Source organism: Sminthopsis crassicaudata, chromosome 4 (genome assembly GCF_048593235.1).
Source record: "Sminthopsis crassicaudata isolate SCR6 chromosome 4, ASM4859323v1, whole genome shotgun sequence".
Classification (NCBI taxonomy): Eukaryota; Metazoa; Chordata; class Mammalia; order Dasyuromorphia; family Dasyuridae; genus Sminthopsis; species Sminthopsis crassicaudata.
This window is the reverse complement of record NC_133620.1, coordinates 296,553,344-296,579,902: the sequence shown is the minus strand read 5'-3', so window position 1 is coordinate 296,579,902 and position 26,559 is coordinate 296,553,344. Positions and strand designations below refer to the sequence as shown.

The following is a 26,559-nucleotide window of genomic DNA, read 5'->3' as shown; positions in this document are numbered from 1 at the left end:
GTCTACATCATTAATGCTGAATCTTATTCTAAATATTTCTTTTTGACATGAGTTATTAGTTAGGTAAAGCCAATATGGTTAGTGAATCGTTTTAAAATTAAACAATAAATAAAAATCTCCATAATATTTTTATAAGTAGTGTTATAGGATTCTCAATCCAGTACTTTACAAAATTTCACTGATCAATGATAAATGTTTAGAAATCTCTTGAGATTTCTTACTTAAAAGCAACCCCTCCCCCCAAAAAAAGCCACAAATTATTGAAGAAACACTTGTCTTCCTCCTTTGATAAGACAGCCAAAATAATACAGTATTACAGAATAATACAATAATACAGAAAAACAGTATGACAACAAACTAAATTGCATTTTTTCTATCATTCAGGACTATTGAAAGAAGCAAAAACCAGCATTGTTGAAGCTCTGTTGAAATAACCATTAGAACGGATTATCCCATATGGGATGATTTCTTAATGCAGTTGGATAAAAGGACAGGTGTTTCTAACACTTTTCAAACTACAGGATTTGCTAGAATCTGTTTTAATAATGAAATATTAGGTTTTTTTTTTATTTTGTGAGCTACTAAAGGAAGCAATAAGTGCTATTCTTAACAGTAATTGACTTTTTTAAAAAATGAAAAAGAATTAATGGGAAAACTGATGATAATACAGACTGATGGAGCAGCTACTATAGCATAAAAGGCAAGGCCCATAGAGCTCCACATGTGAAATTCATTTACTGCATCATTTGTAGCCAAGCCATTGGAATAAAGGAGCTGGAGTAAGAGATGGAAAAAGTGTAACAGGATAGCATTGATACGGTTAAGTTATAAAAACAAGACTTTTAAATGGCAGAATATTTATAATAGTTGGTAATAAGACGAGGAATGACCATGAAAATTTTTGTGCCACACAGAGATTTGTGAACTGGTTAGATTATGGCAAAGTAACAGAAATGCTGACTTTTAAAGATGTTTTGCATTTTTCTTTTACAAAGGTTTTCCCAGCAATTTTTGTCAAAGCCTGCGCCGTTATTTCGGTAACTGAGGTCTTTGGTTTTATCAAACATGCTACTGCCTTAATTTGTTTTTGTATGCTATGTTCTTAATGTGTTCCATTGGTCAACTTCTCTTCTTTTTAACAAAAAGCAAACTGATTGGTGACTACTGCTCAGTTTAAAATCTGGTACTTATGATAGACCACCCCTACCTTCTTTCCATCTTTTTTAAAAATTATCATCCTTGAGATCACTTGTTCCTCCTTTGTTATTTGTTCTAACTATATGCAATTATTAACTTAGGTAGTATAATTTTTATTACACTGACGTATCCACAAGCAATGATTATTTTTCAAATTATTTAAGTCTGTAGATAATCATACTAATATTTTGTTATAACTGATTTATTAATATTTTATTTAAAGTTCTGAATCAATGTTCTTTGCACATACTGATTTACAGTTTTCTTTATCTCCTTTTTCTCCCCTGGTTTAGGCATAAAGACACTATTTGTTTCTTAGAAATATCCTGTTATTGCAAAGAGTGATATTGGAATTAATCTTTGAATGTTTGATAGAATTCACTTATAAATCCATCTGATCCTGGTTATTCCCCCACTTTGGGAACCCACTTTGCCTTATTCAAATTCTTTTTCTGATAATTAGGTTATTTGAATAGTCCACTTCTTCTTTAGTTAATCTAGATATTTTATACTTTTGTAATTATTCATCTAGTTATTCTAAGTTATAAGTTTTGTTAGCACATAATTGGCAAAAGTTTCTGAAAATTTCCTTATTCTTCAATTGTTTTGAATTCTATTTTTCATTTTTATATGAATATTTTGATTTTCTTTTTAAAAATCAGATTAGCTAATTATACATTTTATTAGTTTCTTTAAAAAAAACCCTTCTAGTGTTATTTATCAGTATAATAGTCTTTTGCTTATAATTTTATTAATGTCTTCTTTAATTTCCATAACTTCTACTTCAATACTGAGGTAAAGATTATTGATTTGTTGCTATTTGAGTTCTTTTGAAGTACACCAAATTCAAAGATTTGGCTTTTTTTGTTGTTGTTATTGATGAAATTGTTTATAGATAAATATTTTCCCTTCCGAACTTCTTTAGCTGCATTCCATAAATTTGGTATGCTGCTTTATTACTGTCATTTTCTTTGATGAAATATTCCATTATTTCTATAATTTATTTTTTGACTGGCTAGTTATTTAGAATTCTTAGTTTTTTATTATTTTAAAATTCTTTAAAGGGCCTTCATTAAATCTGATTTTTAAATGATATGTTTAATATTTTGTATTTTTACATAATTTGCTAAGGTCTCTATGCATCAAAACATGATCAATTTTTATAAAAGTATAACAGAGAACTAGGTAAACTCTTCTTTATTCCCATTCAGTAATCATTAGAAAGATCTATTATTGCTAATTTTTCAAAAGTTCTATTCAGATAATTTCCTTTTTTTGTTTATCTTTTGATTACATTTGTCTGCATCTGAAAGAGATATGAAGTCATGCACTATTATAGTTTAATTATTTCCCTTCCAATAGGTGCTATGCCATTTGATATTTGTATATTAAGTGTTGATATTGATTGATTATTCCATAGATAATTAATTTATGCATAATCTCAGCACTTAGAACACAGTAGACAATTAATGTTTATTGAATTAAATGATGTAGGTCCCTGCTTATCTTTTTATCATGTCTGTGTTTAGTTTTATCTGAAATTATGATTCCTGCCCCTCTCTAGACCACACAACAAAGTGATACCCAAAAGGGGTAGTAGATTTATTGAAGACCATGTTTTAAAGTATAATGGGGAGCTGACTTATGAAGACCCAGTTCTTGGAGCTTGTGCAGATTTGCCCTGCCTGGGTTTTACAGGGAATGCACTATATTTCCATGTCTTATTTAAATCCAATATTTAAAAGACTTGATGATCTTCCTCTGGCCAAAAGTGACTGAGGGGGTGGTATGGGGTGATGAAGAGTTTTTTAAATGGGTTCAGAGACATAAATAAGGACTGAATGTGGAGCCAGAATTGAGCTATAATATAAAAGGATTAATTTGCTCCTTCCTTTGGCTACTTTTTTGGGGTAGCTTTCTAGAGAACAGTTCTTGTGCCTTATCTCCCCAGCCAGATATCATGTGCTCCAGAAAACATGATTCCTGTTTCTATTATGTTTATTTTTTCATGATCTTAGATGAATCAGTACCTGGACAAAGAATGAACCATGTTACTATCTCATGAGCTTGGAAAGGCAAAAGAGACATTTGAAATTCTCTTAACAACCAGAGTGAATAACAGCAGGAGAAGCCAGGGCTGAGGAATGATCTGTTTGACCCAGTTCAGCCTTGCATTAACCCAGCTGCTGACTGTCAAATCCTGTAAGAAGGTAGCTAGCCCAGTTGAACCAGACACTTTTTGACCTGCTATACTACACCTAGAAGTGAATTTGATAGGAACTACAAAAAGAAAAAAAAAGATTGTCAAGACCAGGAGATACCCCTTGCCAACATGTGTTACCTACATGGGTGCTCCAGTATCTTTGTACTTCAAATTTGAACCCACTCTACCCAGGGTAAGTGATACAGAAGGGAGAGAGTATCCCCAGTTTGAGGAGAGATTTGTTTGTCATATTCTGTCCTTGCTTTACTACTTAGTAAAAATTCTTTTGTAAAAGCTATTTAGTATCAACTGATTAACTGCCATGGCAGAGGGGAAGTATGCCACATGGGGAACCATGGGCAACCAAAAAAAAAACCCTCGGGGTTACCCATTTAACTCAAGTTTTCCTCTAGGGACCCAATCTAAGGGAACAGAAGAATGAGCCCAGAGAAATATTAATAAATCAAAAGGGATTAAAACATTGACAGTGCTTAAGATAAATGGGAATCTATTTGAGAATCATGATCCCTTGGGAGATGGGGAAAAGATTGGGTCAAGAGATGTTGAGAGCATTGGACTGTCTAGCTTTGTCTATCTGTCACCAGAGCTTAGTTAACATATAGTAAGTACTTACTTTCCATTCATTCATTCCTATTATCTAAAGATGGGAGAAAAAAGTATGCCTATTCTTCTGGGAAGGAAAGAATGTCAGTAATTATGCAAGTACTGGACTTTCCTTTCCCACCTCTATCTCCCTCCCCCCCAAATCACTGCTCCCACTCTCCTGACTCCTTCAATACACACAAAACATACTTTGGGCGGCTCAGTAGTCATCTTGATGCTGACTTGCAGGATGGAGATGGGAAAGTCAGGATGGGGGCTGGAACTGAGCCACAAGCGAAAAGCTGAGTGTGGCTCCTCCACCTGCAGTTGCTCCACAAGCTTATCCAGTTGTGGCATCCAAGAAAGTGACAGGTGGCAATTGGCCAGGAATACCCAGTGCCCTGCAGACCAGATGCCAGGTTCAAATCTCTCTTTTGGTGGATCTTACTATTTTTATACTTCACACTTAATAGAGTTAAAATATCTGGGCCACAGCCAAGATTCAGTCTAGGAGGGAAGGGTCTAAGGTTGCTAATAATATGAATGATATGGGATATGACAAAGGTAAGAACTGGGTCTGGTTCAAAAATTCTGAGATGGAAAAGGGAAGAGGAGAGCTTTGCTTGGCAACTGGAGGATAATGGAATATCACTGACCTTGTTGTACACCATCACGGATGAGTCGAGCAGCAATGGGAGCTTGGCCCTGACCCAGAGACAAGGCATGGAAACGCTGGCCCATCCCTATCTGTTCTGCCAGTTGTAGCAGAGCACTAGTAGGATCCACTCCCGGGGACAGGATAAAGATGAGTGGTGTACGTGGTGTTGAATCTTCCATTACCTACCCAGAATGTAAAGTAGAACTTCAGGTAATGGTTAAGCTAAAGAGAGAGTGCAGAGCATCATCTGGTCCAGAAAGGGGGAAAAGAGATTGGAACCACTGACCGATTTCATATTTAACACAGGAGGCTCAATGAATCGGGAACCTAGATTGGAGACAATGAAAGATGTAACACAGAAAGCCACTCGGTCCTGGCGAAGGGATCGAACAATTAGCATCCGCTGCATCTCATTGCAGGCATTTTCCCACTCACCTAGGAGTTTGAGCAGAACAGTGCAGAGGTTAAGAAGATGAACATGTAGCTGAAGCATAAATGTTTATATAGGTAATATAAGGCCAGATACAAAAATAAGGGTCATGTGAAAAGAAAAGGAGGTGAGCAAGGAGACTAAAGGGCCATGGTTCTTATACCAGGAAGCATCGCCTTCTCGGGTGCTGAGTGGGTATACCATAGGTTCCAGTCACGAGGATATTGCTCAAAGGAATTCATAAGCCCATGAAAGTTAGCCAGTTTGTCCAACTCAGTAATGTTGTCCCAGTTGGCATCAGCCAACCAGCTGGTACAAGGATTGTCCATCTGATCTTCCCTATCCAAGACCTGAGAAGAAGATTGAAAAGAACAACTGTGGAGGGATGGTTAACAGTAAGTAAAAAATTAATTTCTCAGGGTTGAGATGAAGGTCCCAGCATTCTGTTGAGACAACTTCCCCTAGAACACTGGAAGAGTTAACAATAAATTTAGTTGAGGAATATAAGGTTCTAGAATTCTCTAGTGGTACATGGGGACAGCACAGTTTAAATTAAGCATCAGAAGGCCAAGCACCCTCTGGTGATCACCCAAGGACAGTTCTTGCTTTCTCCTGAGCATCTTGGTCAAGGCTGTATGTCCCTTAGTAGGGCAGACACTGTTAGTTTTATATTTGTATCCTGCTTAATCAAATGAAATGAATCAATACTTCACAAAAGTGTTTGTGCTGGCTTTATAATCCTGGGCAAATTGCTCAACCAGGATTACAGAATTGTAAGACACAACACTGATTTGATAGAGTCTGTTTATCATCAGTTGCCTATACCAATAAGGTCACAAGTCTAGTCCAAATCCTGACCCTACCCCAGGCCTTCCCCTTCAAAAAAATCCCCAACAAGCAGTTGGGTTATAGTTAAACAAGTGGGTGAAAGCAAGCCGAAGACATAAGTGAAAAAAACTGTATGCCAATTTTCCAATGACAAAAAGAGGGTACGGCACTTAGTGGTTCATAAATCTTGTGTTAAGTGTCCACTCTTGCTCATCAAAACACAGGCCCACCAACATTTCCCTCCTAGCCAAGTCTCTAAAGCTCTGGCTCTATCTTTCTAACTATACCTCCTAGTGTAGACACCCTATACTGACCCTACACTCTGCCTACACATCTGTCACACTCACCACACCTCCTCGTAGAAAAAAGTTGTACTCATCCATGTTGAGTTTCCCAGAAGTCTCTAGGATTTTGGCACACATTTGAAAGCTGAAGAGCAACTTGTGACGCTCAAAGAGTGTTCTAGAGGTGTATCTGTGAAGAAATAGGAAGGAGAGGCTGAAGTTGTAAGGAGGAAAAAGATTAAAAATCAGAATAGGTGATTAAGTGGAAGTTCAATACCTGAACAAATAAAATCTCAAAATTCCCAAGATGGGACAGTACCTTTAAAACGTTTAATAGAGCCCCTTCATTTCACAGATGAACTTTTCACAGAGAACATTTGCCCAAGGTCATTCCATCAGCTAATGAAAGTATTGAGACTTAGAACCCAGTTTTTCTAACTTCCCATTTGGAGTTTTTTGTTTGCTTTTTAAAAAAATATATACAGTTTCATTATAGCTTTTTATATACAAAACATATGCATGGGTTCAACATTGACCCTTGCAAAAACTTCTGTTTCGATTTTTTCCCCCCTTCCCTCTACCCCCTCCCCTAGATGACAGGTAGTCCCATACATGTTAAATATGTTAAAGTTATGTTAAATACAATATATGTTTACATGTTTATACAGTTGTCTTGCTGCATAAGAAAGATCAGATTTAGAAAGAACATAAAAATAACCTGAGAAGAAAAAACAAAAATTCATTGCTTGGGTTCTTTTGCAAGGCAATTGAGGTTAAGTGACTTGCCCAAGGTCACACAGCTAATAAGTGTTAAGCATCCAGAGCCAGTACTCTATGCATTACACCATCTAGCTGCCCCCTAACTCCCAACTGAGAGACTAACTAGAGATCTAGCAGACCTGTAGACAGCATAGGTGTGGTATTCATTAAGGTAGTCAATGCGATCCTCAAGTTTGTTGCTTCGGTGGCTCTTATCAATGCTGAGGATGAAGAGGCTGATGTAGGCGTCCAAAGAGAACTGATACATTGGGTCAATTCGACCCATATCATTGAGCACAAAGAATAGTACTGAAGCACGCTGGGCACAGGGACGATATGCCTATAGGGAAAGCATCAGGGTTACATAGAAAGAAAGGAGCAAAGAGATGGAGATGAGGGAGGGGGAGTGCTGAAGGCAAACATCCTAATAGTCAGCAGTTGAGCTAGGGAGCTCAAGAATCATAGAGTATAAAGCTAGAAAACAGTTCATTCGAAACCTCACATTTTGTAGATGAGAAAATGAGTCAGAGAAGAGAAGGGAGTTGCTCAAGATCAGACAAATAGTTACAAAGCCTGGACTAGAGAGTTCTGGCCTCCTGCCTTTTGGGGCATTTTGCACACCTCACGGGCTAAGTCAATATTGATCTCTGTAGTCTCACTGGTCTCCAGCTGCTCGGTCACTTCAATGGCTGTCACCTTGGAAGTCTGTAGGGTGTTGACCAGCTGTACATCATCTAACAGAGATCCTGTGGCTTCATTCAGCAGCCTGCAGAGGAGACCAAAGTATACATGGGAGAAGGGGAAGAAGGGGTCTGATGACAATAGCTGGACAGTGAGGGCCTTTGAGCCCCATTCATTTCCCTCTGCCACAAACTTCCAGCAGCTTCCAGAAGGATCAGCTTTCCTGGCAGCAAACAAATAGCTCCAAACCCTGAAGCTGATGAGAGCTACCTTTGTAGGAATCTCCAATCAAGGACTGAGGAGAGGAAGATAAGTGGAAGAATGGGAAAGGAGACTGAAATGTTCAGCCATTTTTTGAGGTAGCTGGTTTATCTATCCCCAGAAGGTTGAACACAAGATGGATAGATATGAGTGTCTCTTGTATCAGGATGGTTTTAGAAGTCTCACCTGAGAATCTCATCCTCTAGTTCTTTGATTTTCCTCTTGCCAGCAGCAATATTGATAACCAATGAATCTTTCTGTTCCTCAAGCTCAGGTCGTTCCTTCCTCACCACAATGCCCAGTAGCTGAGCTTCAAGGCCCTGGGAGCACATAGATTTAAGACAGGTATACCACTTGAACATTCCTTCACAGATTCTCTCCATTTCACTTTTCATCTTTCCTCAATCTCTAAGGGTACACCTCCCAGTCTCCTTCTCTTCCCCTCAGTCAAGGAATTGTCTTCTTCTAGACCCAAGCCTTACCTGTTCCTTGACAGCAAAATTGACAATGGTAGTTTTGGCTGAGGTCTCTGGACTGTAGTGGGGGTTGGACAGTTTAGTGGTGATATAGAAGCGAAAATCAGGGTTGTAGTCCACCTCTTTTTCTCCCAGACGCATCAGCAGCCTGCCCCCTGAACCCACAGGAAGATTAACCCTGAGCTCCAGCTTCCCCTGGAAGTGACAGACCCACTCCCTGATGGCCCACCAACAAAAAGAAAAGCATAGGAAACCTGTGAGACTTCATAGTCAATCCCAACCACGACTAACTGAAGAGATAAAAGAAGAAAGTAAGGAAATCAGCTTCTTCTCCCTCTTGATTCCAACCCTACCACTCTACTCCTTATCCTGGGCCTAACCAATTCGGGTGACAGACTTGTTGAGAACAGGAGACAGTGTGGGATCCAAGTATTCCTGAACATTCTGCAATAGTACTGGATTCCCATGCTGGATGGACCCTTCTAGGATACGAAGATAATCAGTCATTTGTAGATCAATGACCTTCAAGCCCTGAAAATAAGGTAGATATAAGAGGGAACAGTGCTGCATCACAAAAGGCAGACAGTAGACTAAATTAGGATAAGGCTTCAGGAAAGGGAATAGAGCTTGTCGAAAAAGGAAATTTTCATTTAGAGCTGAGGTGTCAAGTTCTTGAACTAATTAAAATATAATTGGGAAATGTTTAACAAAATCACTAAAAATACAATAAAATATAGATAATGCTAATTTTTGGTGGTTTTTTTTTTCTTTTACATTTGAGTTTGACACTATTGATTTAAAGGACTTAAGTAATTGAGGTCAACCAGAACTGAAAAGATGTGGGCAGTATCTACCTGGCTGCCTTCCATATTCTTGATCCACTTCAGGGCCTGACCTTGGGGATCAATCATCAATGCCCACCTGGAGAAGGAAGATACACTCAATTTAGCTGAGTTGAAGCAAGCCCTGAAAGAGTTTCTGTACCTTCTCCTTACCTCACCAATTCCCCTTACCTGTTACCACGAGTGACAATAATGCCATTCTCAGTGGAAAAATTATCAGAGGGCAACCCTTGGATGTTCCAGTCTCGGACCTTGGTGGGGTTGGAAAGGAAGCTGTCGAAGGTAAATCCAGGTGAACAGGGGACTTGCAGCTCCCGGATCTGTTCAAGGGATACCCTGATATCTCAATCACCAGATTCAAATCCATAGTCCCCCATAGTCTTTTCTGTCTCCTTTTATATACCCATCCTCACAGTTGGAGCTCAAAGATTTCAATTAATCATTTCTTGAACCTTTATTTCTAAAAACACCCTGCTCACCTTTTTGACCCATATTTGGGAAACAATCTCATCACGATAATTGGTCAGGAAAGGACCCATGTAGGACAGAAAAGCAGCTGCCAAGAGACAATCTCCTACAAGGTAGCCCAGGTCCTCCTCTAGACCCTTTGGAAAACATGAAGAAGCATTAAAGGCATTAAAAAATTCTCTGCAAACTGTCTAGGTCAGAAAGAGTCTTCTTAAAAGGCCTACCTCATTAATATATATTAATATTAGTTAACAATAATATATAATATGTGTTTATTTATAGAAAATGTTGTGAACCATCTTGTTTTCCCACTCCAAGTTGTCAAAAAGAACAAAAAGAAAATGTTTTTATTTATTTAATTAAATTTTAAATATTAAATATTAAATATTAAATAATTAAAATTATTTAATGTTTCCCCATCTTCTCAAAGCCTTCTCAAAGCCTTTATCCAATCACTCTATAACTATTCAATCACAATATACAATACTTACCAACACTAATTTAGAAATGCCCCTCCATATTTTTGTGTTTATATTCTGAAAGTTTTGTCTCTCCTATTAAACTAAAAGCTAATGGAAGGCAAAGACAATGATTTCTCCTTCCTTTTCAATTTTCTTAAAGTACTTTGTTTGGGTCACTTGTCATATGATAGTATCATAGTTATTATTATAATTCTCCTGTATTAGACTGTAATCTACTTGAGGAGATACAATATGTCTTAACTGAACTTTGTATCTCCCTCAGCACCAAGCTTTAGTATTCTATAACAGCACCCAGAAGATGCTTAATAAATGGGATTTTATACTGCATATTTCAATAAGCATTTATGAATATGAAAAGCAAAAACCTTACATTTTTTGAGTGTGCTTTATCCCCTCTAGTAGGTTTTAAGCTTCTTGAGATCAAGAATTATGTAATTTTTAAACTTTGTATCTCTACAATCAAGTGCTTTGCAGAGAGTAGATATCTAATAAGAGTTTAACGAATTGTTTGGGATGGAATGTCTCTTTTTTCCTACTCATATCAGCATTCAGTCTAGAATATTCTGTACATGGAACATATGTTAGTACACCTTGATTAGTACATCGTTCCACAAACCTAAGGCAATTTTTTAAACATAAGTGTTCTCATCCATAAATCTCCCCCAACTCTTAACCCAAAGGAGATAGACTTTTCCTACTCCATCCTCATCCTAATGTAAGGATTTTTCTAAATTCAAAACTCTGGCTGCCATAGTGGAAATCCCTGTGGTCACTGCTGAAGAAATAGGAGGGAACATATCAACCCAACAACCTCACCTTTACATTTTCCTCCCATCGGGCTTTCTCGCCTGACAGCCCAGACACCAGCATCCCAGCCCGTTCCAGTTTCAACTCCATCTCCTCTGACTTCTTCCGGAGCTCTTCCTTTTGTGCCAGTTTTTCATCGTATTGTTTCTTTAGCATTTCCAGCTTTTCAGCCACCTGGGGGAGGCACAGAACAAAGGGATAAGCAGATGTATAAACATGAGCCATAATGATATGAAGATCCAAGCAAGATCCTTTAAGATTCTTTTTTCTCCCTCCTCCTTTCCCTCCTTGGCTTCCCTCCCTTAGTTTTGTGTGTATTTGGGGAGAGGGGAGGAGTTAGAAGGTGGAAATTAACCTGACAGAGAAAAGCCTCTAGTGATCATAGTCAATATAGTCAACAGTCTTTTGAAATTCTATGGGAAGGGGCAGGTAGGTGGTGCAGTGGATAGAGCACCAGCCCTGAATTCAGGAAAACCGGAGTTCAAATCTAGTCTTAGACACTTAATACCTCCTAGCTGTGTGACCCTGGCCAAGTCACTTAACCCCAACCTCAGGGGGGAAAAAAAAAAAAAAAGAAATTCTATGGGAAATTGTATTGTGATTTGTAACCTTGAGGACACACAGGTCAAGAAACATATGTACCTACAAGGTTTCAGGCATTATACTAGGCAGTGGAGCTACAAGTTAATATACAAACATATCTAGCTCTTATATTCTATTTATATCACATTCTGAATATTTCATTAAATACTGAATATAAAGAGAATAAATACAAAGTAGTTAAGCAGAAGGGGAAAGAAAGGGAATAAGTATTTAAGTAGTCCCTCTATGTGCCAGATACTTGGCTAAGCCCTTGACAAATATCTCATTTGATCCTCCCAACCTATGAGGTAGATGCTTTTACTATACCCATTTTATGCACAAGGAAACTGAAGCCAAAAGAGATCAAGTGATTTGACCAGGGTCACATTCTGAGACTGGATTGGTACTGAGATCTTCCTCACTCTGGGTCCAGTGCTCTATCCATTATACCACTTAGCCCTGGGGTAAGGGGGAATTAGGAGTTGAAGTCACAAAACTGAGAGACTGGAAGAATAGTTCAACAGTAACAGGAAAATTTAGGAAAGGAGTAATTTTTTTGGGAGGGGGGGAAGCAAGTGAGTTCTGTTTTAGACATTTTGAGTTTGGGGTATCTTCAGGACATCCAGTTTGAAATGTCCAATAGACAATTAGTGATGTACACCTAAGGCTCAAGGTACAGAGTGAGATTAGATACATAGATCTGTAATTCACTTTCTTAGAGATGATAATTCAACTCATGGGAGCTGAAGAAGTTAGCAAGAATCTATGGAGAAGTAAAGAGGACCCTGGAAATGTGGCCTTAGTGGACATACACATTTAAAAAACATAATATGAATGACAAGCCAGCAAAGGAGAGCGAGGAGTGTTGAGCTGAGTACGAAGAGAAACAGGAAACAAGAGGACAAATACACTAGAGGTGTCAAGAAGGATAAAGACTGAGAAAAGGCCAACAGTTTTGTCCACTAAGAGATTGTTGGCAGATTGCTTGCTTTTTCAGAAAGGGGCTGAAGGGAGGGAAGGATAGAATTTAAACTTTTTTAATGTTAAAAATTGTTTTAACATTAATTGGAGAAAATACAATATTTTAAATGTGTGGTGGGGAGGAAAGGAAGAAGAGAGAAGGAGGGAGAGAAGAAGGGAGGGAGGGAGAGAGGGAAGGAAGGAGAAAGAGAGATTGTAACTGGAAAAAGCAGCATTAGCACAGAGTGGTAAAATTGTGTGAATTTGCATAAGGTTGGGAGTGACAAGAGAAGAAGTGAAGGCAATCTTTATGAATTTGGTCAAGGGAAGAGATATTAGACAATGGGTAAGTGTGATGGAGTCTAGTGAAGATTTTTCAAGGATGGAAAAAACTGGCCATATTTAAATGCAACAGATAAGAAATTGGTAGATCAAAGGACTTGTAAGATTAGAGGAGAGAGAAGATATGTGATGGAAGAAGAAATTTGCTAGCTAAGACAGCAAAGGATAGAGTCAAAGGTACGTGTTGATAAACTGGTCATAAGAGATTGGGAAAAGGATAAGAAAAAAGGGAAATGATGTCAAGGGATTTAGAGATCAATAAAAAGGGTGAAGAAGGGTGATGAATGACCTCAATTTTTTTCATCCTTTTCATTTCTACCCAAATGACCTAAATGAGGCCATTAGCAAACACATGATCAGAATGTGAGTGAAGATCATCATTCTTCCAGTAGTCCAGGCATCCAGAATAGTAAAGGATAGGAAGAAACCTTTGAGCTACTATTGTGTTATCATCAAAATAACATTGGCTTTGAAGGCAGAAGTATAAAGCACACAAATAACCCTGTGGCCTCTGGCAATCACTTCACCTCTGGGCTTCAATTTGGTCATCCATAAAATGAGTTGTACTACATAAGGTCTTTGCCAGCGCCAGTCATTCCATGATCTACATTTGTTAGGAAGAGGGGAAGCCAAAGCATCTGACTGCCAGGATTGCTTAAGAGTCTCCTACTTTAGAATAAATAACTCCTAAGGGGATTCACAGCTCTTATGTTCACATTTTGATATTATAATTATCTATTGGATTACCCACAGGTAACTCCTGAATTAATCTCCAGAAACCCCATCAAAGGAGATTCCTTCTTGACTCTTTTTAGTATCCCAATGCTATTTCTTGGGACAACCTAAATTAGGAATGGATCTGAACTAGGGGTGTGGAAGAAGAGGCTGTGAAGCAAAGGGGAATTAGGTGGGGACAAACAGATTTTTGTGGGGTAAGCTGAGTAGAGTTGTAGTGAAAGCCTGACAGACCTCCCGAAGCTTCTCCTGGGCTTCAGCTAATGCTGCTTGCTTCTCCTGCAGTTGGGCCAGGGCAGCATTCATCCGGGCCCTCTTAGGCTCCACCACTCGGTAGAGACGCCCATATAGCTGAGGGAAGCAATGAAATTGAGAAACATCTTTGCTTACACACCCCTTGATTATTCATCTTCTTCCCCTGACTTTTCTTCCACTTTTCCCTTCCCTCAATCCTTTCCATTACTTTCTTTTCCCAAGTCTCCCTCTTTTCCTCTCCTTTTCCCCAGCCTTGACTTTACCTCCATGGCCCGGACCCACATACAGAGAGATTTGGCAGCAAGAGCAACTCGGCCAATGATGTCAGGCTGAAAGTCAGGCTGGGCGCAAAAAGCTCCAATCTTCTTCAGCACTTTATCTGAGATGTTGTCTTTGTCAAAGTTGATCAGTGACTTGATGAAGTTCGGATCCCCTTTGAGATGGAGGAATCTTGGCCAGTGGATCTGGTCTAGTGTTTTCTCCTCCCCCCACACCCAAAACTTGGATATCTGCCCTGACCTTTGCCCTGAGATCAGTATCTGTCACTCTTGGGACCCTTCTTCCTCTTCCCCCACTCCATATCTAATTAGTTCTAAGTCTCATGGTTTCTACCTTCTCTCACACATCTCTCTTATGGGCTCCTTTTTCTCTTCTGTCACTGCCACCATCATGGTACAGGTCTTTTATCACCTCACACCTGAACTACTCTAATAATTTTGCCTCTCTGCCACAAACCTCTCCCCACTATTGTTCAAGTTCTATTCAGATTTTAAATTGATCTTCCTAAAGCACAATGATCATGTCCAGTGGCTCTCTATTGTTCCCATTAATCAAATATAAAATTAAAGCCCTCCATAATCTGGCTTCATCCTACTTTCCAATTTTTTACACCTCATTCCCTACACATGTTCTGCAACCTAGTGGCAGTGGCCTCTTTGCTTCTCCTGGCACAAAACACTCCATTTTCACTGGCTGTACTCTATTCCTGGTACTCTCATCTTCATTATCTCTGCTTCCTAGCTTCGCTGGCTCTTTCAAGTCTTGGTTAAAGTTCTACCTTCTCTAAGAAGCCTTTCCTGATCCCCCTTAGTTCTAGGGCCTTCCCTCTGTTGATTATCTCCAATTTATCCTATACATATCTCAGTTGAACAGAGTTGTTAATGTGTCTCCCATGCCTGGCACATAGTAGACGATAAATAAATGCTAGTTGATTGACTATTATCATGGGGGTCTTATTCAAGCAATTCACATTCCAAACTAGGCATTCAGCAACTTTTGGCCTTCCCCTTTACCTAGCTGCCTTTTGGCCTCTACCCAGGTGGGCTCATTTCCGCGAAGGATCATAACAGCTTGCATCACCGTTTCCACTTGGGTGGGTGGCCGTCCATATGATTTGATCTCTCCAATATCCTTCTTATTCAGAGATTCTAGAGCCTAAGAGATAAAGATCAGCTCAGCAGGCAAGAAGGTAAATTTATTAAGAAAGACCTAGCTGAAGGTTCCATTACTCTTACTCAATCCTTGAGTAAGGATTAGATTTAGGGCAGCATTACTGAGCTCTTTAACAGAGATTATTAGCAACAGCCACCCTTTGTCTCATCTCCAACCCAAGTTTTTTTTCTCCTCCCAAAAGCACTCCTGGGTACCCTCATGGCCTCCTCCAGTGCAGGCAATGCCTCCTCCAGGTCCTTCTGGGCATTTTCTGCCAGTGCTTTGCACTTGACTTCTTCCACTGCAATCTTCTCACTATGAGCTGTAACAGCCTACGGGTGGAGAAAAAACAAGGCTCTCAGCTCTGCCCTCCTCTCCAAGTTGTTAAGATAGAAAAATGGGCAAAGAATTTGAGAGAATGTGTAACTAAGGAAGAATTGCCCTGTCCCCACCTGGCCTCTTTCATGGACACAAGGACATAGCTTGGTTTCTTCTTTGTGTCTGTTCTTTCCAGGGGTACCTAAGATGGGACTGGATTGGGATTCCATCCCAAGATAAAAGTGTTTGTGAGTTTCAAAAAGTATAGAGGTTCTGGGAGAATTCTGAGGCAGACAGTAAGGGAATTCTCCATCACATAGGGGAAACCCTTAAATTATGAGTTCTCCCACCTTCATCCCACCAAACTTCTATAAGGACCATTGAAACTAAGCCCATGCTTCAAGAAATGGGTCCTATTATAGGCCAAGTTATCCATGTTACAAATTCTTGAAGAGGAACCATAAAATGTGAAGCCTATGCAAATCCAAGAAATAGTTTTTCTTTTCATCACAATTCCCTGGGAGTAAGACTTCTCCAATCAAAAGCAATGCTTCCCTTCACTGGACTTTTATTATAGTCTGTACCTCTCTTATGCATTAATAATATCAGAATACAACTAATTATAGAATGATCCTACTTTTCCTACCTTAAAAGAACTGAGATCATATATCTTATTTATCTTTGCACTCAGGTAAATAGATGGCTCCAAATATGCATACCTATTGCCCTGAGCTGAACTGGAGGGGCAGGGGCAGGGGCAACTGCTTCTTCCAAACCTTTTGCTGTTCATCAGCTTCTCGCTTCTGTTGTACAATGATAACCAGGTATTCTTCGCATTGTTTCTGGAACTCTGCCACCTTTTGTTTGGCCTCCTCAAGTTCCAATGACATCACTTGCACCTTCTCCCGAGTTTCATCAATCTTAAATAGCCCAGTCCGAAGCTTATTAGTTTGGTCTAATAGTTCCTGCTTCTTCTCTGCCAGCAATCTAAGGAGCAGAGTAGGGATATCATCATAAGAGAGAGCTTGATCCTCTGGTGACAGGCTGAGATGGAGATCCCAGAGAAAAAAGGAACCAGGAATTCCTTGGTTTCAATCAATCTGAATTTCAGAGAAATGATTGGATTCAAAGCATTATTTCCCCAGCAGCCCATCAAATTACTCTGGGATAAACTAAAGATCTCCTTATGTGGGAGAGAAGTAAACCTAGTGTTAAACATGGCAGAAAAAGACATGAGGATACCATGAAGTATATGGATCTATTTCCTTTGATAGCATCCATCATTCAGTCTCAAAATCTTCCTGTCTTGACTCTTCCATCTCTTTTTACAGCCTATCAGCCATTAAGTCCCACCAATTCTTTGTTGAGGATGTTGCTTGAATTTTTAACTTTCTTTCCATTCCTATTGCCATCTCATTAATTCAGACTCATTGGATTATCACATTATGATGTAATTCCAATCTATACTTTTCAAGGTATCCTGGATTAATTTTCTTAGCATACTATTTTTTGTCCCATATAGTCTTTGCTCAAAAAAAAATCTATTAATTATAGCCTTAAATGCTTAGCATAGTATTCCAAGGCCCTACACATTTGGAAATTGAACTTCCTCTCCAATTTTATCTTCTACTGCTCCCTAGCAGAATCATGGAGTATTACAGATAGAGGGACCCCAACTTCACTTCACAGATGAAGAAACTATAGTCCAGAGTAAAGTGATTACAGATCATACCAAGAAGCCTCTGCTTTACCCTGGCTAATTAACTGTCCCTTTGTTCACTCTATAGTTCTTGCCCATAATATCCTTCTTTCTCTCTTCTTCTATTTTCCAAGTCTTATGAACCCTACCCACCTTCTCTAAGAAACCTACATCCACATACCACTCCAATCCACAGTGATCTTTCCTTCTTCTGAACTCTTAGAACACATTTTACTGTTTTTGTAACTTACTTGACAGTTATTCCAAGTTTACACACAAGTTAAAAAGTCATGCCTTCTTTGAGAGGTGCATAAAGCTGTTTTTATAAACAAAAGTACTAAAATACCAAGAGTATTAAATTGCATTGAGATATGTCAAGAATGAAATTTATTATGGTTCCTGATGATGGTTTTCAAGAGGAAACTACAGGACTATTTATTGGAGATAGTGGGGAAGAAGCCAGGCTAGGGTTAGAACGTAGGTAAGGCAAGGAAGTTGGAAGGAAATCATCCCAGTGAGGCAGTTGGGGAACTGAGAACAATGTCAATGTCCTCTAATCTGTGAAGGTACAAATTGGACTAGGTGATTTCTGAGGGACTTTCTAGTTCTGCAAATCTGTGATACTACATATTATCTTTTTTTTCAGTTGAAAAGAAAATTATATATTATGTATATGTTTTGTTTCCTCAAAATAGTAACTACTTCAAGTTCAGGGCCCATGTTTAATATTTTCCTCAATATCAAGCATAGTATTTACTTGATATTACATAGTACTGATCAATAAATAAATGTTAAATAAGTGGGATAACAACTCATTTCTGTAGCACTTCATGGTTTAAAATATACTTTCCTCATGATTTAGGTATTGCAAATAGTATCTTCATTATATAGATAAGAAAACAATTTCATAGGGGATAGATGATTTGCCTGGTGTCATACAACTATTACATGCCACAGCTGTGACATAATATGTATACAATATATTCAGCTGGAAAAAGAAGTAAGATTGGCAGATAGCTGCACCAGCAGACAGTTGGATAAGGAGAGGGAAAGAGACTGGATAAATTCTGACTTTCGAAGGTTTATCATGGTCTCAAAGAAACTGAAACAGGTCCAGAGGATAGAAACAGCCAGTCAAGTGTTAGAATGTGGTCAATACTAAGAAGCACATTTAGAAGATTAGGAGGGCTGATGAAAAATGCTATCCACTTCCAGAGAGAAAATTAACTCTGAAGAAGAGTAAAGCATACTTTTTTCACTCTTTTTTCTTGCCTTTTTTTTTTTACAACATGAAGAAAGGGGAGAAAATTTAGAACTCAAATTTGTCAAATATTAAAAATAAGTAGATAGGGGCAGCTAGGTGTCACAGTGGATAGAGCACCAGTCCTGAAATCAGGAGGACCCGAACCCCAGATACGTAATACTTCCTAGCTGTGTGACCCTGGGTAAGTCACTAACCCCAATTGCCTCAACCAAAAAAAATTAGTATATATATATATATATATATATATATATATATACATACATGTATATATATATATACATACATGTATATATATATAAACGAATGAATTTTTCAAATGAAGATTATGAGTTATGCTTTCTTTCTTTCTGTCATGAGTTAAAAAAACAAGCCCTCCCTTCCACATCCCCACTCGATTCACTATAATCCACCATCTCCCAAACTCTCTATTCCTCAGTACTTTTCACATCATCTCTGACAATTTTCTATCTCACATATACATATTTCTTTAACTACCCCATGTTTTCATACTTTTTGTATCCAGAAACGAGTTCCAAGTAGTTGGTGGGGGTGACATAATTGTATCTTCGAAGTTCCAAAAGCATCTTCTGGGAGTAGCGGGCCACTGACCAGTGCATAGTGACGAAAATCTGGGCAACTTTCTTGTGGATCTAAGGGTAGTAGGAGCAGGATGTGAGGGGGGCAGGAAGGATAAGAAGACTAAGGGAGGAAGGAAGAGTTCAGACAACAGGGGCTAGAAGTGGAAGAAGGGGCAGAGGTTGCCAGGAATACTATTATAAGGAAAAGAGTTCTTACATTTTCCTCAGGACCAAGGTCCACACCCACGATGTACTTCTCAGCTACCTCCAGCAAGGCCTCACGGGGCCATTCAGAGAACCAATTGATAGTTGTGCAGTTCACCAGGGCTGGATATTGTCTAATCCAGTTCCTAGGGGTATGGGGCAGTGTGATCCACTCAAAGGTCCAACCCTGGCTTCCCCAACCCATGTTTATTTTCCCAGTCCCTGGCTTTACACATGTACATATAAGTAGTCATTTCTCTGGTCTATATGAAGTCAGGTCTCTAGTGTTTCTTTCTTAATCTTTGCTTATTTCAAGAACCACATTACCTTCAATCATCCCTCCCATACCAATCTTGGCCCCCAGCCCTGCATTCAACTCTCCCCTAAGAATTTAATGATCCTAAAAAGTGATAAGGTCTATTTGAGGGAAAGGAAACTGTCAGAAGAGCTAGGGAACAAGACAAGCAGGTCTCAAAGAAAAGCAGGGAATCAAGGAAGGGGCTTCAGAGAGAGGGCATGAGACTCCCAGAAAGGATGTGAATAGGGCTCACCTGAAAGGATCTCCCACAGGGCTGAGGCAAAGCACAATATGTAGATTGTTCCTCACACGTTCAATGAGATAGGCAAAGAGACTATCTGAGGTCTCAGACACCTGGTCTACCTTTGCCTGGTCTATGATCTGTCTCTGAATCTGGAGGAGAAGACATAGTAGAGTCAGAAGGACAGGCATCAAGAAAGTCAGGGGGAAAGCAAGATGTGGATTCCAGTAAAGCCATAGGGAGGCCAGCAAAGTCTCTTTCAGAAAAAGGGGATAAAAGAACATCATGACCACTTAACTGTACCAGATAAAGAGATAATGGCATTGTTGGGGCTTTATTTATTATAGGGTCAGGTGTATATTGGGGAGGTGGATTTGGCTGATAGGAAACACTACCTACCTCCTCAAACTCATCACTTTTATAGAGGTTGGGGACCTCACCCGAACTGAGAATATTGTTAATATCTTCCAGGAAAGACTGGTCAGCAATCTGAGTGTCCACAAAAAGGAAAGAGGTGGCCTTCAGATCTACCCCAGCCTGGCGGTAGAGACGCTTGATATCTATGCATGAAGAAAGAAGCAAAAGGGAGAAATTACAGCATTCTCAGTTTTCCAGCATGATTTACATCTAGGGTGACAAGAGAATCTAGAAATAGAGGACCCCAAATCACAGATCACTAAAGGACAGACAAAATGGATTTACTCTTATTCCTTTTCTAGAACCCAGAATTCTACCCCCTTCTCCTAGAAGCTTCTGGTTCTCATTACTCTTCCCTTACTTAATTCTGTTTGAAGTTATCACCGCTTTCCCTTTTTCCCAACAACCCTCACTCAAACCCCAAGTTGCCCTCAAAAAACCAAGCAACTGGCTCTCAAGTCTGAGGTTTTTCTTATTCCTACAACAACGCCTCATAAGCCTCACCATCTCGGAATTCCTGCTTTCGGTAATGCTTGGTAACTTCAATCTGGAAGGTAATATACTCGCAGATGGAGGATGCCAAACGGGCAAGGCTCTGGCGTCCACTGCCTCCAATTCCCACCAATAGCATGTTACCTCGAGGCTGTCCAATGACTCGCACTATCCGAGTGACTATGACGATATTGAAAGAGATTCTACATTGCAGGACCACACATTCAACAACTTAAATTATCAGTGTTTTATCCTAGAAAGGGGGGTGTCTGAATCTGTTGTAAAGACCACCAAATGACTTAAGGCAAGACCATAAGCTCTCAGGGCAAAGAAGGTGTCTTGTTCAAATCTGAAAGGACCCATCCTCCAGATATGATAAAACTATGTGTAGAATTTTCAGAGACCCGAATCCCCATTGTTGTCTCCTCATCTAGTTCTTAGCATTTCTAAAAATGCTTTTATTGACCAACAAAGAAGTTTACCATATTCACCAGGTCCTACTTCCAATGAAAAAATTAACTTCTACCCCTAGAGCAATGGCCAGGAAAAATATGAAAGTTTCATGAACTGTAGTTAGGGGGATGAGAAGAATAAAAGCCCCTTCCCCTACATTGAAGAAGATGGAAAAGGGAAAGCTCACTGTGTTCAATAGCCTCACGGAACAGCACCAGCTGTATTTGCACAACACCAGGAGACAAGTTGTACTCAGCCAATGCAGTTTCCATGGCTGTCTTTAGTAATGTCAAGTCAACCAAGTCTTCATATACTTTGGGCTCCCTCATGAAATCCCCTAAGCAAAGGGAAAGCAGAATTGCAATACCTGGTCTTCCTTTTCCCTCCCATCAGCTACTACTCTAAGACTGAAGAATCTAGTCTTCAACTGTAACCTCTCAAAATTCCAGCACCCACAGACTCCAAACTCACCAAAGATGGGTGGGCGCTTGTTAGGACAAAGGTTATGAAAAGCAAGGTCAAAGAAACTTCCAAGTTTTTCATTCAGGATGATTACAAAGGCTTCAGAGTCTGTCGCATCTACCAGCCGGTCAGAGAACACTCTATTGGGGAGGGGTCAGAATATGGAGGGTTAAGAATAAGATAGAAATGGGGGATAGTTAAATTGTAGGATACTATGCTAGGTGCTGGGAATACAAAAGCTAAAAAATATCTCAAAGAGTTTAGAATCTTTTAGGGAGAGATGAAATATACACAAATAACTATAAAATTAAGTTAGAAATAAAGTGCATGGAAAAGACTCTGTAGCTTAAGAGATATAAAGAGGCATTACCTCTAACTAGGGAGGATCAGGGGAGGTTTCAAAAAAGCAGCTGACCTGAGTCTTGAAGGAAAGGATAGAGATAGGAGAGGGGTTCTATTTCAAGCCCTGAGGATGTCCTGTGCAATAGCATAAAAGCAAGGGAAGGTAGAACAAGACCTGGGAACAGTAAGATATAGTGACAGAGTAGGGATGGGTAAAGGAATAAAGTTGTAAAGATATGAGGAAATAGGAATTTAGAGAAAGATACAGAGGATGTGATAGAAAGAATAAGGCTAGGATTGGGGACCAGGGCTAGAGATGAAAAAGACTTGGGCTGAGTTTAGGTGTGGGGCATCTCACCTGAAACATTCATGGATCCAAAGTCGGGTGATGCTGGTCTTGGTATCATGGAAGGCCTTGTTGGCTCTAAGCATGCCCTGGAATACCTATTGGTGAGATGGGGAATTACATAGATCAAACATTTATTAAATGCTTGCTATGTGCCAGGCATTGCGCTAAGCACTTTTAACATATTATTTCATCTGATCCTTAGAATAACCCTAGTAGGTAGTTGCTGTTATCCCCATTTTACAGTTGAGAACAGACAGAGATTAAGTGATTTGACCTGAGACCAGATTTAAAATCAGGTGTTCCTGACCTGTGGACTAATATTCAATGTATTACACTACCTAGCTGTCTCAAAAACAGTCAATTGGGAATTGAAACATAATATAGACAGGAGTGGGTTTAAGATTTGCAAAGAATTTTTACAAATATGCTTATAGCTGCTCATAGTACAGGGATGGAGGAACGTCTATTTTGTGGGCCATACAGAACCCACAAAAGCTAGGTACTACAATCTCCCACTGCTTGAGCTCTATAAGTTGACAATTTTGTCACATTTTAAGAGGGATAGGCTAATTTTCACCTTAGAAATGTCTCGAAGGTTGAAGAGGTAATGAATCTTGGCAGGTGTGGGAAGGAAACGTTGAACCACAGTGTTATAAATGTCTAAGGTGGCTGCAGTCACCACATTTCCAATGGGCTTTACCTCTTCTTCAAAGTCCTGAAGCTTCTGGTTGATCATGGTACCAAAGATACGGAGAATCTGGGATTCCTAAAGACATTATTGATCCCTTGGATTATCCTTTCCCCAACTGTCTGGTCTTCTTGTTCCCAGTCTTCCTGTTTCCTACTTTACCCAGTATTCCTAGGATCCCACATCTCATCATAAGATAGTGGATTTCCTTAGTTTTGGATCTGGAATCAGGAAACCTGGTTTCAAAAGCTAAATCTGCTACATGTTACCTGGCAACCTTAGCCATATCACTCAAAATGATGGGGTAAAACTAAATGGCTTCTAGAATCCCTTCAAACTCTTTATTTCTGAACCTGGTGCTGACAGGTAGTTCAATGAGACCTTCCTCCTGGGACTACAAATCCCAATAGTTCCCACCAGGAAACTCTTATAGCTTTAGGGCTACAGACTAAAAGACAACAATCCAAATCCTCATAGACTGTAAGTCCTAGAATGCAACTCTTCCCAGATTTTTCAGTTACTTTTTGGTCTGTTTTTCATTCTCTACTAAAAACAAAGCTAAAGACTCTTCTCCTGATAGTTCTTCCCTAAAGGCTGTGATGGTTTAGCACTTCCCCTTTATCTCCCCCACCTCAGGTCTGTTCCCTTCCCCTCCTTCACCCCAAGACTCCAAAAACTCCCTCACTGTGGGGAAAGTCATGTTGATGAGATGGAATCTACTCTGAAGCCTCGAGGAGATGACTGTCCTTCCTCCTCCTGGAGGTCCCATGGCAGCCATCAGGAACATGTCCTGGTATAAGAAAGATGAAAGCAGAGGGAGAGTGTGAGAGAGACTTTGGGAACAGGAGAAGGAAGAAAGGAGAAGAGAAGAAAGAAAAGGTAGGGGGAAGGGTGGTTAAGGGAAGAAGTCAGGGAGGGACAAGAAGAGACAGACCAGGAATATGAAAGAATAATAGAATATGATGGGAGAATAAAAAGAAGAAAGGGGAGCTATTATATAAATATTTGAAGCTAGATGCCAGAGAACTGGGATGAAGCCAATTTTCTTATGTTGTGTCAGAGAAAAAAAAAGGAAGTTGAGTATCAATACTATGGGAGAAAAGGAGGAACAGAAAGTAAGATGCCTGGGCTTTTGAAGAGAAAGTCCATTCTTGTTTAGTTAGCAAATGGATAATCCTGTCTGTTTCCTTGAGTTGACCACCTGGGCGATAGGAAGTAGCCAACAGAGCAAAAGACGAGTCAAAGATAAAGGACTCTTGGATATTGGCAGGAATGGTGGAGATAATTCTAAGAGAAGGATGATTTAAGAAACATAGTAAAAGAACTGGGAAGAGAGGAGCTGAACATTATTATTCCTTGGTTTCTGAGAAGAGAGAATTAATAGCTTAAGGGGAAGATACTTAGATCCTAGAAAGAGATATCCTGAGGCAAGGACAGTCAGGTATGAGAGCTAAACAGTAGAGTTGGAGCAGATGGAGCAGAAATTGGAGAAATGGAAGAGAGTAGGAGGTTTGATACTTACTTTGATATGCTTAATGGTCTGTTTTCCCCGGTCATACCAGAAGCCATAGTCAATCCAGAGGCGCAATAGTTCCAAGGGTGGCTGAGAGCCAAATGTGTCCTTGGCTGGCATGTTCAGGTCATCCATGAAAGTGATCATGCTCTTGCCTCCAAATGGCACATATACTCCCTTTGTTCGCTTCTCCACACGGCTTTCAATGATGCTCTGCACATTGTTGGATGTGGTCTTGGGGGCCAAATAAAGGAAAAAGCTAAGGCATTGGGGTAGTGGAGATCCAAGGACTAATGGGCCTAAGTCTCTGAAGAAAATAAGACCCTGGAGATCTCAAGGACCTTTCCTATGCATTTATCTCATTCTAACATGAGTTCTTAGACTTTGGGTTTGAGGACAGTGACTGCCCTGTATTCCCAATATCTGGTAGAATGGCACTAACATATTAAGCAAACAGTGTCTGTTGAATTACATTGGAATGAGCTGGCTGCCTGGGTTTTCTACTAACCTGAGCAGACATGTTGACAGTGAGCACAGCCCACTGGTTGGTGGGCAGGGCCTGCAGGACACTTTGAGCAATGGATGTCTTGCCTGTGCCCACTGGACCAACTAACAGGATCGGGTTTTGGCTGGCTACGAGGGCACTCACTAAGTAGTTGTATCGGATAGTGTCCACAGTGGGCACCATGATCTTATAGAAGGGGGCACTGGAAAAGAAGGAATTAGTTGGAGACTTTGATTCCATTTCCCTTTTTACCTCACTTTGTTTCACTCATTTCTAGGCTTAGCCCCAACACCACTAAGTTCATCCCCAAGTAGAGTCCCAGGATTAAGTCTTCACTCTAGATAGCCCATTTACTATCTCAAGATGTGCCTCCTTGTCTTAGAATCACCACTCTTCTCTTTGCTTTTAGTCAACACACTTTCTTTCAAGGCCCTTGCTCTTCCCACCCTATCCCACAGCCTGCCCTTACTTTGGGGGATACCGCCAGCTCTTGGGCAACTTTTCCTCAAATGACATCCAATTCTTCAATTTGGGGTCCACAAAGTACTCATATACTGTGTCCTAGAAACCAAGAAAAGATTATCTTCAGGTCTAAAACCTTTTCCCCAGCTTTCCCATGTTTAATTTTAGGGCTTATATTCTAATTTAAAGACTACGGGATCAAAGAAAAAGAGAGGTAAAAGTTAGGTACTGGGAGGTCACACATTTGCTTCTCAAGCAGTCTTATAAGTAGGGCCTATGTAAGGGAGTTGTATGGGGTGCAGAGAAGGGAGAACTGAATATTTTAAAATAGGACATTTGAGGCCTTGGATTTATGGACCTTGTTGGGAAAGGATCCCTCAATCTCCCTGAGGAAACTGTCTATCTTCTTGCGGCTTTCCTCATCCACAGATGCACACACTGACCAAATAAGACTGAATATAAAGTTCATCTCCACCATGTTGCTATAGTTTTCAATATCAGCTGGGTTCACCTAGGAGGAAGCAAATGGTGTTAAAGATATGGGGTATATTAGGGGACTTGTCTAACTAATAAGCTCTAAAAGAATATGTCACAAAGATATAGAGATTTCTTTCTTTGTAGGTTCTTTTTGTAAAACTAAATGGGTGTGAATTCTAGACTGATGAATCTAATACTTCTTTTGCATCTGAGAAGATGCTCTAATACCAAAATCTTGGTGCTGAGTCCCCTGTCTAATATACTGTTCAACGAATAAACTATATCCTTTGTATGTAGATAGGATGCTTTTAATCCATAATAATACAATCCACGTTTATATGTTATTTTAAGGTTCACAAAGTGAACCTTCACAACAATCTTGTAAAGAAAGAAGTGCAAATAGTAATATCTCTATTTTATAAATGATGAAACAGAGGATTAGAGTGGTCACTAGCTAACAAGTCTCCAAGATATCTTAAAACTAAACCACTCAGCTACTAGAATAGTGTTTAT

General features: G+C 39.7%; 1 protein-coding gene across 1 annotated transcript in view; it reads right to left on the bottom strand.

Annotated features, from left to right (window-relative positions):
- LOC141566784 (dynein axonemal heavy chain 2) overlaps nt 1-26,559 on the bottom strand; it is a 117,936-nt gene that overhangs the window by 12,597 nt on the left and 78,780 nt on the right. Inside the window, exons 42-74 of the mRNA XM_074311828.1 lie at nt 25,928-26,080; nt 25,577-25,668; nt 25,111-25,309; nt 24,612-24,836; nt 23,775-23,879; nt 22,979-23,167; nt 22,411-22,496; nt 21,720-21,850; nt 21,436-21,585; nt 20,808-20,975; nt 20,286-20,446; nt 19,899-20,038; nt 19,361-19,493; nt 19,076-19,215; nt 16,379-16,589; nt 15,500-15,616; nt 15,146-15,287; nt 14,117-14,286; nt 13,833-13,949; nt 10,989-11,153; nt 9,702-9,827; nt 9,394-9,542; nt 9,235-9,301; nt 8,761-8,911; nt 8,387-8,535; nt 8,091-8,224; nt 7,584-7,728; nt 7,103-7,302; nt 6,267-6,393; nt 5,255-5,441; nt 4,948-5,096; nt 4,660-4,843; nt 4,214-4,404 (exon numbers count right to left, since the gene is read on the bottom strand). Of these exons, the coding sequence (XP_074167929.1) occupies nt 4,214-4,404; nt 4,660-4,843; nt 4,948-5,096; nt 5,255-5,441; nt 6,267-6,393; nt 7,103-7,302; nt 7,584-7,728; nt 8,091-8,224; nt 8,387-8,535; nt 8,761-8,911; nt 9,235-9,301; nt 9,394-9,542; nt 9,702-9,827; nt 10,989-11,153; nt 13,833-13,949; nt 14,117-14,286; nt 15,146-15,287; nt 15,500-15,616; nt 16,379-16,589; nt 19,076-19,215; nt 19,361-19,493; nt 19,899-20,038; nt 20,286-20,446; nt 20,808-20,975; nt 21,436-21,585; nt 21,720-21,850; nt 22,411-22,496; nt 22,979-23,167; nt 23,775-23,879; nt 24,612-24,836; nt 25,111-25,309; nt 25,577-25,668; nt 25,928-26,080 (4,953 nt within the window). The remainder of the gene's footprint in view (nt 1-4,213; nt 4,405-4,659; nt 4,844-4,947; nt 5,097-5,254; nt 5,442-6,266; nt 6,394-7,102; nt 7,303-7,583; nt 7,729-8,090; nt 8,225-8,386; nt 8,536-8,760; nt 8,912-9,234; nt 9,302-9,393; nt 9,543-9,701; nt 9,828-10,988; nt 11,154-13,832; nt 13,950-14,116; nt 14,287-15,145; nt 15,288-15,499; nt 15,617-16,378; nt 16,590-19,075; nt 19,216-19,360; nt 19,494-19,898; nt 20,039-20,285; nt 20,447-20,807; nt 20,976-21,435; nt 21,586-21,719; nt 21,851-22,410; nt 22,497-22,978; nt 23,168-23,774; nt 23,880-24,611; nt 24,837-25,110; nt 25,310-25,576; nt 25,669-25,927; nt 26,081-26,559) is intronic.